The sequence below is a fragment of the Panthera tigris genome, chromosome E1 (genome assembly GCF_018350195.1).
Source record: "Panthera tigris isolate Pti1 chromosome E1, P.tigris_Pti1_mat1.1, whole genome shotgun sequence".
Taxonomy (NCBI): Eukaryota; Metazoa; Chordata; class Mammalia; order Carnivora; family Felidae; genus Panthera; species Panthera tigris.
Window position 1 is genome coordinate 39,279,521 of NC_056673.1, and position 16,341 is coordinate 39,295,861.

The 16,341-nt window shown below is 42.5% G+C and overlaps 1 protein-coding gene across 1 annotated transcript; it reads right to left on the bottom strand.

The window, feature by feature from the left end:
• Positions 1-7,178: 7,178 nt before the first annotated feature.
• KRT28 (keratin 28) lies at positions 7,179-16,009 on the bottom strand. The gene is made up of 8 exons (XM_042966828.1): positions 15,560-16,009; positions 14,573-14,655; positions 13,319-13,475; positions 12,392-12,553; positions 12,179-12,304; positions 9,009-9,226; positions 8,034-8,089; positions 7,179-7,509 (listed from the first exon to the last, which is right to left on the bottom strand). Exons 1-8 carry the CDS (start codon positions 16,007-16,009, stop codon positions 7,367-7,369), a joined length of 1,395 nt encoding a protein of 464 aa, XP_042822762.1. The 3' UTR covers positions 7,179-7,366.
• Positions 16,010-16,341: the final 332 nt, after the last annotated feature.

Below are 16,341 nucleotides of genomic sequence, written 5' to 3' on the forward strand. Positions count from 1 at the left end.
CCCTCTGCTCCTGTTCTCTCTCTCTAAAGTTAAAAAAAAAAAAAAAGAAAGAAAGAAAAAAAAAGAAAAGAAAAACATGGGCAATTTTACTTATAATATTGTAATGACAAAGACCTTTCTCAGCAGATGTAAAACTCAGAGTCTATGATATATACACCTATATCTATCTATATATAGACATACAATATATGTATATGACAATGTATTATAAAATTCTTTGTGATGACAAAAAAAATTAAAAATCACAACAGCAACACATTTGCATCACCCAATAACAAATGGTAATTCACTTCCCTTGTAATGAGCTCCCACAAATCTCGGGTATTTGTTAAAAGAAGAGATATTGGGGTGCCTGGGTGGCTCAGTCGGTTAAGTGCCATCTCTTGATTTTGGCTCAGGTCATGGTCTCCTGGTTTGTGGGTTCGAGCCCTGCATCGGGCTTTGTGATGACAGCGTGCTGAGCCTGCTTGGGATTTTCTCTCTGCCCCTCCCCCACTCATGCTCTCTTTGAAAAACAGGGGTGGATATCAGTTTGTGATTTGTGCTTTAACAACCACCCAAGCATAGTATCTGAAGTCCTCCTTCAGATGGCAACTGATTCCTTATAAGTACACTCAGTATAGAATGTCACCACAGCAAAAAGCAACCGGCAAGGATTGGAGAAGAACATGTGATTATTGATGAGGGACCATAAGGCAAGCTGAGGACCAAGCACAAGCTAACATTACCCCCTTCCTCACTGCCCCCTGCCCCCAAGGTGGGATATGTGTGACATTCCTCAGGCACTCCTGGCTGCCTAAGGACAAAGGAAAGGACAGAAAATAAATGGTTAAATTGATAGACTCTCCACCAGTTTACAAATATCTTAGTCAATTACAAGAAAAAGGCAATCTATCATTAGCCTAATATACAGAAACCTATAGACTCAGTTTCCTGGAGCCCCAACATCACCCTCCCTCCATAGTGATATGGGGAACAAAGGCAAGAAGGAAATGGCAGATACTGCTTCGGATTCTGTGTCTCCCTCTCTCTCTGTTCTTCCCCTGTTTGTACTGTCCCTCTCTGTCTCTCAAAAAATGAATAAATGTTTAAAAAAAATTAAAAAAAAAAAGGAAATGGCAGAGAAAATTGAATTTCCTTGTAACCTGCAGCCCATTGACAGATACTTGAGGCAGGCAGAGTAGTTTCTTTCTCCAGGAACTCCCTACTGTCTTAATATTAATGCTTTGCTAGAGGGAAAAAGACCCTTAGCTTGACAATAGCTAGGCCTCCTGAAATCTGTGAGTTTTTAGCATATGGGAAATCCCTTTAAGAAACTTCCTCTTGGGGCACCTGGGTGGCTTAGTCATTAAGTGCCAGACTTCCCCTCATGTCATGATCTCAGGGTTTGTGGGTTCAAGCCCCGTGTCAGGCTCTGTGCTGACAGCTTAGAGCCTGGAGCCTGCTTCAGATTCTGTGTCTCCCTTTCTCTCTCTGCCCCTCCCCTGCTCACCCTCTGTCTGTCTCTCTCTCTCTCAAAAATAAATAAACATTAAAGAAAAAAAAAGAAAGAAAAGAAACTTCCTCTTGACTTTACCTCCCCCAGCCCCATAGATATAATGAGTCATTCTTCACAACCCGAGTGGAGCTCTTCCTGCCCACGGGTCCTGTCCCCGTGCTTTAATAAAATCACCTTTTACACCAAAGACGTCTTCAAGAATTGTTTCTTGGCCGTCAGCTCCGAACCCCACCATCACCCCAAAACTTCATCAATTATTAGCAGAACTCCTGAAGAACTCAGGAGCCCCAGACTTCTGCAGAGTGAAGGAAAAGCAGACCTAAACACCATGGGGAATTCTCACCCTCCTCAAAAGGAAGGACAGATTTAAGTCTAAATTCTGAGGATGGGATATTTGCTTGGATCTATGAACTCAACGGAACAGAAAGGAAACACACCCAGAATTTCATTTTACGTCTGTTCCTTTGCTAAAAAGATACACAGGGAATTCTGGTTTGTTCCCTTGGCAAGAAATTGTTAAAAAACAAAATTCAGCTGAGTAAATTTGAAGATCTAATTGGCTTCATTAAACAATGCATGAATTGGGCAGCATTCCACCTAGCAAGTCGAGTGGTGCTCCAAGGAGCTGTACAAAATGGAAGGCTTTTTATAGGAAGGAGGGTAAAGCAAGAGGGTATTGGCAACAGAAAAAAACAAAAGGATTTTTACTTCTTCTTTTTTGGGGGAAGAGAAGGGCAGATTTTTTGCTTTTTGTTTTATCATGTAGATGACCTCATCATTTCCTATCAGGAAATTTCAGATGGACCGTTAAAAGGTCACATTGCTGGAATAGGTTGAAACTGTAATTAAGTTTTGGTTTGCTGCTATGGGGGGGGGGCATATGACTTCATTTTAGACTTGTAATTTCTTCTTCTTTTTAAAAAATGTTGGTTTATTTTGAGACAGAGAGAGAGAGTGAGTGAGGGAGAGGCAGAGAGAGAAGCCCAACTCTGGGCTGATATTGTGGAGCCCGATAAGGGGCTGTATCTCAGGAACTGTGAGACCATGACCTGAGCTGAAATCAAGAGTTGGATGCTTAACCATCTGAACCATGCAGACACCCCTTTTCTTTTTCTCTTTCTTTTTCTTTCTTTCTTTCTTTCTTTCTTTCTTTCTTTCTTTCTTTCTCTTTCTTTCTTTTTTCTTTTTCTTTCTTTCTTTTCTTTCTTTTTTCTTTCTTTCTTTCTTTCTTTCTTTCTTTCTTTCTTTTCTTCTTCCTTCCTTCCTTCCTTTCTCTCTCTTTCTTTTTTTCCTTCCTTCCTTGTTTCCTTCCTTCCTTCCTCTCTCTTTCTCTCTTTCTTTCAACAAAATGATGACTTAGAGTTATTTGCTTTTCTTTTGAATCTTGTCACATCAACAGCACCCTTACCACAAAGTGCAATGTGTGCTCACTGTACCACGGCAGGAGTATGACCCTGATTCCAATCCAGGGTGTGGGTTTTTTCCCCACACCAAGGAATCCTCTGGCACAATTGTCAGTAGCAATTATCCCACCGTCTACCTGGAGAGAGGTGAAGGGTTCAGTCCTGTAAGACTGCTCACTCTACCTCCAACTAGTTCAGACCTCAATCTCAAGTCTGGGCTGTCACTTGTGTCTCTAAACCACTGGCTGCAGATCACAGGTTTCCCCAGGGTCCCCTCCTTGGGTTGATTATTTCGTTAGGGTGGTTCACAGAACTCAGAGAAACATTTTGCTCATTAAATCACCAGTTTATTATAAGAGGATAGAAGTCAGAAACAGTTACATGGAAGAGATGTATATGGCGTGGTATGGGAAAGAGCACAGAGCTTCTGTGCCTTCTCTGGATGTACCACTCCCCCCAGGTCTCCACATGTTCATCCACCTGGAAGCCCTGCAAACCCTGTCCTTGGGGGTTTTTATGGAGGCTTCATTTCATAGGTGTGGTTGATTAAATCATTGGCCTTTAGTGATTGAACTTAAGCTCCTCCCCCCTCTCCCCTCCCGGGAGGTGGGGTTGGGGGTGGGACTGAAAAGTTCTAACCCCCTCATCCCAAGGTTGGCTCATCTGGCAACCACCCTCCATGTTTAGTTTCCAAAAGTCACCTCGTTAACATCACAAAAGAATCTCGAAACCTCTCCACACCTTGGAACTTCCAAGGATTTTGGGAGCTCTGTGCCAGGAATGGGATGAAAATATGTTTCTTATTATAAATCGCTGTATCACACCAGGAAAAGCCGGTCACCATGGAGACAGTGTTTTTAAAATCAATGTGTTATGAGCACACCTGATAAGCCGGGCTGGCTTCATCACTGGGAAATCTGTGCAGCACACAAGGTCTCATGTTCCAAACGACCTCACGCTTGGTTTCATGCTTTTCTGTTACCATCTTGATAGTCTTAATAATTTTATCCCTGAACTTGGGTCTTGTAAGCGAAGGCCGCTGGGGCAATGGGACAAGTGTCTGAGCAGAGGAGTATGGAAATATGTCTGTATGTCCATGACCGAGTAAGTAGAGTTTCTGACAACCCCGAGAGGCCAGGCTTTCCTTCAAGTAGAATTTGTTTCAGATGCAGAAAGAAGGCAGCGGTGTTCTAAGAAACATGAACTTCCAAGGAAACTTATCGCATATTGTTATATCCCTGTATGCTGAAAACAATGCTATGGAAAGATAGGGCAACTCCCTGCTTCTTTTCCTGTCTCTTTGTTAATCATCAGTATGCCAATGGCATGCATTCGTAGGATGTGAGCATACAGTAAAAACTTGGTTTGCGAGCATAATTTGTTCTGGAGACACACTTGTAATCCAAAGCACTTGTATATCTGAGGGGATTTCAAGAACCATTGGCTCGGTTGTGATCATGTGACATTTGGCGTCACGCAGGACTCATGTTGCAAGACATCGCTCAGCTTATCAAGTTAAAATTTATTAGACATGTTGCCTTGTCTTGCGGAACACTCGCAGAACAAGTTACTCACAATCCAAGGTTTTACTGTTTAAAGAAGTGAAAGAAAACGAGCTGAGTTGGTTTGGTGCAGTGTTTCCACTGTTTTGGTAAGAACAAAATACACACATATTTGTAGGGGCTAACAAAAGGCAGCCTGCCCCAAAATATGCTACTTTGGCATACTGACTATTTTAAATAAAAGCTACTTAAGAAAGCCTGTACAAGAAGGACATTCGAACCCTCCTCTCTGTCCCTCTGAAAGCAGGAAATAAATCTCCTATGTGAAACATACCCTCTCTGTACCAAGAGGTAAACAGACATCCTTATTACCAGAGATGGGAAATTTAGAGCCAAGAAAGTCGTGTAAACAACTCTTGTTACTTTTTACTGATTTACTACCTTAGCCCTAATTCTGCTTAGAATTCCTTACTAATTGAAGCTCCCAAAGTTAAGTTTCCTTTGTCCTGTCTACTGCTCACAGATTTATTTTCTCTTTGTCTAAGAAGCATAAAAACTGCCTGCCTTGGTCATTTCTTTGGGTCTCACTTTCATTGTTGGGTCTCCGTGAGCATGTAGTAAGACTTTGTTGGGTTTTTTTCTCCTGTTAATCTGACTCACGTAAATTAATTCTTAGTCTAGTTGGAAGACCTTGAAAAGTCAAGGAAGAATTTTTTCCTTTCTTTCACATGTATCAGCTATGAAATATAAATTGTGTTATTTTGGAGATTCTGTACACAAGTTAAATGTTCTTATATTCGAGTTTAAAATGGGTATTTCCCAACACAAAAATGAATGGCAAAATTTATGCCAATAACTTAAAATTTTAATTTTTATTTACTGCGAATGACATTAAACAACAAATAAGAAAAACATGACAAGTAGAGTGTATGACTGCAGAAGAAAGGAAAACAACTTTATATTTTAGTGCCTTGAATGACACTTTTCCCCCCTGATTTTTGAACAAGAAGACTCCACATTTTCATCCTGTACGTACACCTGCAAATTATGCATCTGGCCCTGTATGCTGTATATTTGGAAGAGTATTTGAACTCCCACGTGACTGCTGTGTTGTTGGGGAGAATTCCTGCCTTCACTGGAACTTCTCATCAGAATCAGACCACATATTACAGAAATAGGAGAGCCACTCTCCTTTTAGGGAATGTAACATCTATTAAGACTGCTTACCATACACTTTGATCCAGAAACATAGAAAGACACAGTAACTGTAATGAATGATGGGGTTTTGCAGTGATGGTGGAATTCAGAGCTGATGGCCAAGAAAGAATTCTTGAAGACATCTTAGGTGCAAAAAAGGTGATTTTATTAAAGCACGGGGACAGGACCTGTGGACAGAAAGAGCTGCACTGGGGTTGTGAAGAGTGACTGGTTATATATACTATGGAGCTGGGGGACATAAAGTCAAGTTTCTTAAAGGGATTTCCATATGCTAAAGAAGACTCACAGAGTCCTGGAGGCCTAGCTATTGTCAGGCTAAGATTGTTTTTCCCTCTAGCAAAGCATTATCATTAAGACAGTAGAAAGTTCCTGGAGATTAGGCTATTGATAAGATTACCTTTTTGTTATAATTTACTAAGATATTTGTAAACTGATGGAGACTCTACCAGTTTAGCCATTTGTTTTCTGTCCTTGCCTTTGTTCTCAGGCACCCAGAAGTACCTGAGGAATGTCACACATATCCCAGCTGGGGGTGGGGGTGTGGTAGTTTATACTTTGCCCTCAGCCTGCCTTATGCTCCCTCATCAATGTTCATCAACCTCATGAGATTTTAAATTCTAGACCAGGTCTTGGTGTGTTGAATCTGGTCTGCCTCCTGGTTTTGTATAGCTCACGAGCTAAGAATGTTTTCCTATTTTTAAATTGTTGAAAAAAAATCAAAAGAAGAGTAGTATTTCATAATACGTCAAACTTATTTGCAATTTGGGTTTTCGTGTCCGTAAATAAAGTTTTTTGGGACACAGTGATGCTCATTCATTTATCTATTGTCTGTGGCCTTTTTCTGCTACAATGGCTTAGCCAAATAGTTGAAAAAGAGACCTTATGCCTGCAAAGCCTGAACTGTTTGCTATCTGGGGCTTGACAGAAAAAGTTTGCTTTAGAAAAAAAGCTATTCACACAAGGTTCATTGCTGTGGATCTTTCCAGATATAATTCTGATTGTATGGGGAACAGTACCCTGGGAAGTATCCAGATCTCCAGAGTTTGATAGGTTTGCCAGTAGAATACCAGGAATGCGCCATCTAGTGATGGGATTTTTCAATCACAGGAGAATTTCTAATTTTTTTTCCAGATTATTTGCCCATGTAAAAATGGTGAGATACTTAAAGATTACACCTAGGGGCGCCTGGGTGGCTCAGTCGGTTAAACGTCCGACTTTGACTCAGGTCACGATCTCGTGGTCCATGAGTTTGAGCCGCACATCGGGCTCTGGGCTGATGGCTCGGAGCCTGGAGCCTGCTTCCGATTCTGTGTCTCCCCCTCTCTCTGCCCCTCCCCCGTTCATGCTCTGTCTCTCTCTGTCTCAAAAATAAACATTAAAAAAAAATTAAAAAAAAAAAGATTACACCTAGTGAATGTTAATAATGCCATGTGGTATTGACTATAATTTAAAACTAGAGTGAAAGTCAATGAAAACAGATTCCATAAATATATCCCTATGCATGTAGAAAAAACATAAATCTTGAACAATTATTTATTAGTCATGAGTGAATGGAAATGAGTGCACAATCACTTTTTTATTTATTTGAAAACAAACACCCAACACCCTGTAAAAGTGAACTAAGAAACCAGGTTATTTTTGCTAAGTGATTTATCATTAAAGGTAGAAAATAATAATTTTCTTGATATTTAGAATAATGCAGTTGTGAAGAATCCTCTCCCAAATTGTTCTTTTCTCAATGGTGGCTAGAAAGGAACCCTTTGTTCTGTTTTGTTACTGGTCATTTTAGATGTCTTTTCTTCAATGGAGTGGACTCTCGATGAAAGAACTTTACCACGTTGATCTATCTCTTCAACCACTGTCTTTACCAATGTGGTTTTGGATAACTCTAGAAATAAAACACCTGTGAATACACATATTCCAGCTAAAAGATTACATGATGAAGAATTCCAGTGGTGGTTGTAATATAATATACTATGTACATTTTTGGTGAGAGAGCATGTGTAGATTTACAATAATAGTTTACGTGGGCGGGGGGGTGGGGATGCGCCTGGGTGGCTCAGTCGGTTAAACATCTGACTTTGGCTCAGGTCATGATCTCACGTTTCATGAGTTCAAGCCCCGGGTCAGTCTCTGAGCACACAGCTCAGAGCCTAGAGCCTGCTTTGGATTCTATCTCCTTCTCTCTCTGTCCCTCCCCTGCTTGTTCTCTAAAATAAATACATAAATAAATAAAACATTAAAAAAAGATTTATAGTAATAGTTTGGGGTAATTTAATCCACTTAAAAATAATATTTCAAGTTCAGAGCACTTTAGTTAAAAGTACTTAAATGTAGACTGTTGCCATGGTAGATGATTGCCATTAACTCAAAAGTACTTGCTGCAGTAGAAAAAGAATTAGATTTAATTACCTTTGGGTGAACTTCCTGAGCCTCCTGATCCAAAGCGCTTTGATTTGGAGCATGAGCTACAAACAAAACAAAAACACCCCAGTTTATTCTTTAATATTTCTGGTTATCATTTAAGAGATATTCATTGAGTCAAGTGGTGAACATGAACTCAGGTGAACTCTGTATGCCAAAAACAGATGTTAATTTCCCATAAAGGAAAATATTAAAATTTTTGTGTAGAGGAAGTGGAAATAGTTGTCTTCTAAGGAAAGGATATAAAATAAGTTTGTTTCCATTTGATTTTTTTAAACTCAAGAATTCAAAACCCAAGAATATATATATTCATATATATACATAATATATTCTATATGCACAAATACAAATATGTACTTTTTAAAAACATGTAGATCCCTGGGGTTTGTATAGAGTAGTTTATTTCAGGGCAGCAGTGATATTAGGAACGGAGTGAAAGATGGGTAAAGCCTGGTGGGGGGAGTCATCTTGAAACCTATAATGATTAACATGGATACCAAATGGGGTTTTCTGAAGGGCTGACTGGGGTCCTCCAAGGCAAATAAGGAACGGGCTGTGCCTTACAGAATGTGGAAGAGATAACCACAGAGGCAAGAGGTGGGCACACTTCTCTGCAGTGGGAATGAAGAAGGAATGACTTGGAGGCATGAAACATGGATGGCCAGTCCATGGTTGTGGTTTAAAATAGGTAAAAACCAGGGGCGCCTGGGTGGCTCAGTTGGTTTAAGTGTCCGACTCTTGATTTCGGCTCAGATCATGATCTCGGGGTTCGTGAGTTCAAGCCTCCTATCAGGCTCTGCACTGTCAGTGCAGAGGCTGCTTGGGATTCTCTCTCTCTCCCTCTCTCTCCCCCCCCCCCCACTCATGTGCATGCGTGCTCTCTCTTGCACTCTCTCTCAAAATAAATAAGTCAAAAAAAATTAAAAATAAGTAAAAACTGGATTTTCAAATGGTGTTACTTACTTCCCATCTCCATCTATCAGGCGGCAGTAGGTCTCAATTTCCTTTTCTAGGTGGACCTTGATGTCGAGCAGCTGCTCGTACTCCAGTTTCTGGCCCTCCGTCTCGGTTCGGACCTGGTGCAGCTGTTCTTCCAGGGCCCCGATCTGAGCCTGGATCTGGGCGAGCTGCGTGCAGTAGTTCCCTTCGGTCTCGGTCAGGGAGCACTCCAGGGACTGTTTCTGAGGGCAGAAGATGTCAGAGCAAGGATGAAGCCACTTTGAGGACTATGCAGATCAGAGCTTCTCAGCACACGGCAGCACAGAGTGAGGTTTGGAAATCTTGGGGCTCGTCACAACCAGACAGGAGGCACAGAGGCAGGGGAAGTCACGGGCATTTATGGGGTGGGGGCCCGGGCATGCTGGATGACCTGATATAAATGGCCCTTTGGACTGTTCCTGTGGACTTTTGTGCTATTTAGGCAATATTTGCTATCACGACCAATCTATATATTAATACTTTTTTGGGGAGATAGCACAAAAAGAAATCATATTGGAAATTTTATATTTTGAAATCACTTATTTATTTTGGGGTTGGTATTTGTTTTTCAGTCTTATTCTGCTACTGTCTCCAGAGAGCTACTCTACTGCTGCCCCAAGGCCTTGTGCGCTGCTGTTTCTTTTTCTTCTCTGTCCCGGATTTGCTGTTGTTATTCAAAGGCCTTTTATGAAGCACTTGAGATTGAACGAATGCCTTAACAGGGGTAGGCTTTCAACACAAGGGATATATTTCATAATCCAGTACAGGTCATTATTTCCACATTACTCTTATGAACATTATACCTCCTCCTTTCCACTTGAATACCCTGTCATTTGTCTGGTCACACGATTTCTACTTCAATTAAAGTAATTTCCCTCTTTCCCTTATCATAGGTAAGGACATCTGGGTGGTCATTACTTCTCCTGATATTAGTTATTATCTGAGTGTCCACCCCCATTTCCACTCTTTCATTTTCCTTTTCTTCTCCTGATCTTACATTGTTTAAAACAAAATGTAGTTATCAAGGGAAGGTGCAAGCCTCTGTCTCTTTCATTACATGTTCTGGGATAGTTGGGCCCAAGTATTTACATATTATATATATATTTAATTAAAAATACTTTTATTTTTTCTTTTTTTTTTGCTGTCATGGCATTATGGTAGTTTAAAAATGTTTTTGTATTGCTAAATATATCACCTATTCATTCTAAGGTAAAGAGGGAGTTATGAAATACTCGTCATCACAGGCAGACACGGATGGTGTTTGATGGGGCTAAGAACCACTGACTTAATGAATAGGCCAACTGGGGCATTACCTGGGTGGTGCTGGGCTCTCCGGGGCAAAGGAGTGGAGGGTGAACAGGATGGTATTGGGGAGGAGGAGGCACCGAGAGGCAAGACGTCAGCGAGGTGTGTGCTCTGTTGTTCGAAACTTTAATTTCCCTGAGGATGTGTCCTCAGGTGGTATTCCTTTTCAAGGGTGCTAATTCTCTTCTTAGTCAGAGGGGACAGCATCCCTATCTTTACAGCCTTCCACTGTAAAGGTTAGCTTGTAGATGACGAAGGAGGAACGGATGAACTTGCCTGTATGCATACTACAGGAAGCGTATGAAAAGTTTCTGTATTTAGATGACTCCCAACTTACATGTGATTTGTGTACTATAGACCATGCTTAGAATTCATCTTATGACAAAAGAATCTCAAGTATTGAAGTTATGTTCTATGCCACTATTATTCTATAATTCAGTTATGTTGTCTGTTGGCATGGGCTTTTTTTTTTTTTTTTTTTTTTTTTTTTGGATTATCTCCTGAACCCAAACCGTGTCACTACTGGCTTCACAGAATTAACTACTTTCTAACATCATCTCCTACGTGAAAATGCTTCCATTTTGACCTGGGAACTCAGGACTTTATTTCTTTCAACATAGCTCAGAAACGAGAGGGAAGATTGTGCCCAGGGATATAGCAGCAAGAACATGTTGCCAAGAACGGGGATACAGGGTTCCAGTGGCAGGACAGAAGGGAATAGGGAAGAGAAGAGGGCTCCAGGAGAGGCAGGGAGAGTGTCGGGAACCAGCCAGCAGTGGTGACCAGGGTCAGGAGAAGAGGGGCACCCTGGTTAAGTTAGTCTCCAATCTAAACAGCATATAGTAAGAGAGCACGGCACCTTTCTAGGGTGGCTAAGTCAAAACAGCCTTCCTAGGGGCACCTAGGTGGCTCAGTCGGTTAAGTGTCTGACTTCGGCTCAGATCACGATCTTATGGTTTGTGAGTTTGAGCCCTGCATTGGGCTCTCTGCTGCCAGCACAGAGCCCGCTTTGGATTCTCTGTCCCCCTCTTTCTCTGTCCCTCCCCCTGCTTACCACTCTCTCTCTCAAAAATAAATAACCATAAAAAAAAAATAAAAGAATAGTCTTCCTATAGTTTTGAGTCATCTTTACCTTCTCTGCTCGCTGCCCTCATTCGTATTAACAGTGGTTCTTTCCTTTGGGTTACAGCCTAGTGTCCTCAGGGAGCGTGAACCCCTGATGAGGACAGGGGCGCTTGGGCCACATGTATGTGGTAATTCTCAAAATCAAGCTTTTCGGGTGCTGCCAGCTCACACCCCAGAAGGGAAGCCCGTTTTAGCCCTGGCTCGTCTCCATGGTAACCTGGGAACTAACTGGCAGGAGGTGCCAGGGTGGCTGAAAGCCCAGCTCTGTGAGGTGGGTGGGGAGGAAGAGGCTGATGGGGCTCATCGGGATTCAGATGTGTACCTTTTCCTCTGCGGGGTGAACAGCACCACGCGGCTTTCACTGGCTCCCTCAGTACCAGGAGATGCCGGTGACGCTAGGTCGGCCTTGTGTGGCCCCCTGACATTGGCCTGACACTTAGTTTTCAGGTGGGGCAATACTGCTGCCGCTGGCTCTGCGGGGCTTGAGGACGGGGCCGCGGGAAATGTGGGCTATTTTCACGAACCGGGCACTGAGCGCCGGCCGGGAAGGAAACCCTCAGTGATCTCGGGGAGGAAGAAACGCTCTGTCTCTTTCTGGGGGTCTCAGTGTCTGTCTTCCCTGTTCTCGTCCGCTCTAAGTATTTGTAGGTAAAGCAAAGCTCTAACAGGGAGGGAGGGCTTCGGTTAGAGTCGCGACCTGCAGGCCGACCCGCGCCCTCGCCTACCATTGCCAGGAGCGACTGCAGCTCGATCTCCAGGGTCTGCAGGCTGCGCTTCATGTCGGTCAGCTCGCTCCTGGCCGAAGTGGCCGCGCCCGCGTGGTCGGAGATCTGCTGCTGCAGGGTGGCGCTCTGGAAGGCGGGGTGCAGAGGGGTGAGCGGGCCTGCGCGCACCGGGCAGGGCTGGGGCGTGGGGGTGGGGGTGGGGGGCGGCCTCACCTTCTCGTTGAACCAGGCCTCCGCGTCCCTGCGGTTCTGCTCGGCCAGGTCTTCGTACTCGGCCCGCATGTTGTTCAGCAGGACCGTGAGGTCCACGCCAGGCGCCGCGTTCATCTCCACGTTCACGTTCCCGCCCGCCGCGCACTGCAGGGCCTGCATTTCCTGCAGGGAGATGATAACGTGACCCTGGGGCAGTTCATGTGCTGGGCGCCTGTGACTGCTTCTCCGCGCTCTAGGCTGTGGCCTGACTTCCCAGCCCAACACCCTGTTACTCTTCCCTCTCCCCGTTTCCCTTTTCATGTTTCCTTTCCTTCCCCCCTCGCCCCCCTCCCCCATTCTCCCCTTTGGCACAGCTAGATTTGGTGGTGTTTTAGGCGTTTCTGTCATAGGGTGTTTTCTGAAAACCTTTCATCCATTGTTTTGGAGACTATTTTGGGGAGATAACCATAAAAAAAAAAAAGGCGTATGAAGCTGCCTGGTGTAAGGTGTCAAATAATGGGTTTATTATTGTGCCGGGTTCAACATTAAAGCCAGGCTCACTAAGTGGAGAAAACAGTGACATCTTTTCCAAGTCAGAGAGGTCTTTAGTGAGGTTAACCTCAAGATAAGTTTTTATGAATGAAAAAAATAAATGTAGTGCAAACAAAAAGGGGTGTATTAGTGCAAAAGCAATGCACCATTTTCAGAAGGATAGAATATTATATCAGCCTAAAAAATGGAAGGGTACAGATCAAATGCTTAATATTTATTACCTCGGAGACGAGATCAGAAGGGCAGAGGGTGGGAGAAAGAAAATTCTTTATAAATGCCTTGGCATTGTTTGAATTATTGTAATGAGTATGGAATACTGTTGTAATGCAATGCCACCCCCCAAAGTATTTAAAATGTACAGAATGGCGGTTTGACTAGAAGTAAAGCTTCTCCTACCTCTTCGTGGTTCTTCTTGAGGTACCTCAACTCTTCGCTCAGGGATTCGTACTGCAGCTCCTGGTCGGTCCTGCAGAGCGTCAGTTCGTCTAGGACTCTCCGCAGCCCGTTGATGTCAGCCTCTGTGTTTTGGTGAAGGGCGAGCTCATTTTCATACCTTGGGGGGCATTAAATGAATTTCAACACAAGTTAGACTCTCTCAAGAGGCAGGAAAATAGAACCTCAATTGCTTTAAGCTGAACACTGGAAATTGAATTGGGACTCAAAATATTATAAAAGTATACATGGAAAGCCTTCCTTCACTCCTCTCTTATCCAGTTCTGTGTAGGATAATCAGCATTTATTTAGTGACACAAATTCTGATAGCGGATCCCAATAAAATAAAAATTTGCCATTGTATTATTTTTATTTTTTTAAATTTTTTAAAATGTTTTTTTTTATTTTTGAGACAGAGGGAGACAGATCGTGAGTGGGGAGGGACAGAGAGAGAGGGAGACACAGAATCTGAAACAGGCTCCAGGCTCTGAGCTGTCAGCACAGAGCCTGACGCGGGGCTTGAACTCACGAACCGTGAGATCATGACCTAAGCCGAAGTCGGAGGCTCAACCGACTGAGCCACCCAGGCGCCCGCCATTTTATTATTTTTATTAAATTTTTTTATGTTTATTTATTTTTGACACAAGGAGAGAGAGAGAGAGAGAGAGGCAGAGCGTGAGAGTGGAGGGGAAGAGAGAAAGGGAGACCCAGAATCCGAAGTAGGCTCCAAGCTCTGAGCTATCAGCACAGAGCCCAACATGGGGCTGGAATTCATGAACAGCAAGATCATGATCTGAGCTGAAGTCGGACATTTAACTGACAACTCAGGTGCCCCCAAATATGCCATTTTATTTATTTATTTTTAATTTAATTAAAAAAATTTTTTTTGCCATTTTAGAATTTTATCTTAGTTATTCGTTTTCCTTACTTGATGCATATTTTATGAACATCTACTTTGCACTTGGCTCTATTCCAGGCAGGCATAGAAATACAGTGATGTTTTGCCTCAAGAATGTAATAAATATGTATAAATTTTGAGCATAGCTGATTGTAATATTATAATGTGCTTTATGCCATATGGTATTGTAGTATTATAACATGCATTACTTACTATCATCTTTCAGAGTGTATACTCCTTGGGATAAAATTGAAATTTTATTTAGCATATTAAATAGACAGGAAACATTTTCTCGAGAGTGATTGTTTTCCATCACTTACTTTAGCCGGAAGTCATCCGCAGCCAGTCTGGCATTGTCAATATGCAGAATTACGTTAGCGTTAGCAATAGTGGAAGAGATAACCTAGAAGCCAAAAGGGAGGACAGGACAAATACGCCAGCTCTTACAATTTCTCAGCAAATAAAAAATTTGACACAATTAACTTTGCATAAAAATCCTATTTCCTTAAGTAACAGCCAAAATACTTAAAATTTTCATTAAAAATTACAAATATGGTTATTTCTTCTCCTATACTCATATAACCTTTAGAATGTGACACTTATCAATGAATATATTTCAAAACTGGCAACATTAAAAAAATTTTTTTTAACATTTATTTACTTCTGAGAGAAAGAGGGAGAGAGACAGAGGCATGAGTGGGGGAGAGGCAGAGAGAGGGAGACACAGACTCCGAAGCAGGCTCCAGGCTCTGAGCTGTCAGCACAGAGCCCAACACGGGGCTGAAACTCACGGACCTGGAGATCATGACCTGAGCTGAAGTCGGACACTTAACGGACTGAGTCACCCAGGCGCCCCACTAGTAACACTGTTTTAAATACATTTTTAAAAAAGTTTATTTATTTATTTTGAGAGAGAGAGGGAATGTGAGCAGGAGAGGGGCAGAGAGCGAGAAAGAGAATCCCAGGCAGGCTCCACATTGTCAGCACTGAGTCTGACGTGGGGCTCAAACTCACAAATTGTGAGATCATGACCTGAGCTGAAATCAAGAGTCAGACACTTAACGGACTGAGCCACCCAAGCACCCCCCCCCCACAACAAACCTAGTAACATTTAAGTTACTTGGAAACCATGATTCAAAGTGCATATTTTTGACTAATAGGAAGAATGTTTTATCAAAAGAAATAATAAATATGATATAAATGACAGATAACAGTTATGAGGCATTTCCTGTTCTAGTTTTATGTCTTTGGGTAGGTAATTCTTAGTTTTAAATACCTTGAGTATTTCCAAATTTGTAATTTCTCACCTTATTCTTAAGTTCTTCAATTATCTGGTAGTATCTGCTATAGTCATGATCAAGTCCACGGCAAGATCCAGGCCCGTATTTATCATACCAGCCCTTGATTTTTCTCTCTAGTTCGGCATTTGCCTCCTCCAGAGCTCGCACATTTCCCAGGTAGGATGCCAAGCGGTCGTTAAGATTCTGCATGGTCACCTTCTCATTCCCAGACAGAAGTCCCCCTTCACTTCCAGCAAAGCCAGCACAAGCAGCGTTTCCAAGGACGCCACCAGCATGGTTCCCCCCAGGAACATTGCCCAGGCCCCCTCCCAAGGCACAGGAAAATCCACTTCCAGCCACAGAGCTGCCACATGCATTGCTGCCTGCAAAGCCTAAGCCTCCACTGGATGGTCTGACAGACCCAGCTCCAGACCATAAGCAAATATGCCTAGACCCACTAGAAAATCGGAGAGACATGATAGGATGAGAAACGTTCACCCTGTCTGGAAGAAGATAGGTGTAATTTCAAAGGAGAACAGAATATCATGTGCTGATGGTGTCTTTGGGCTTTTATACACAATTGTTGGGGTGTTTCTATTTGAGTTATGCATGCCAGAAAAGAAATGGCATCATTCAGATTAGCATGAAATTATGTATAATTAGGTAATTTTTTTTTTTTTGTAAATTGATGTCTAACATCCCTGGCTGTTGCTTTGGGGTATTTGTTATCTTAAATATAACAGGGTTAGTTCTATATTAAGTTCATTATTTTAACTTCTAATTTTGGGTGAGTAATCCTTTACTTTCAT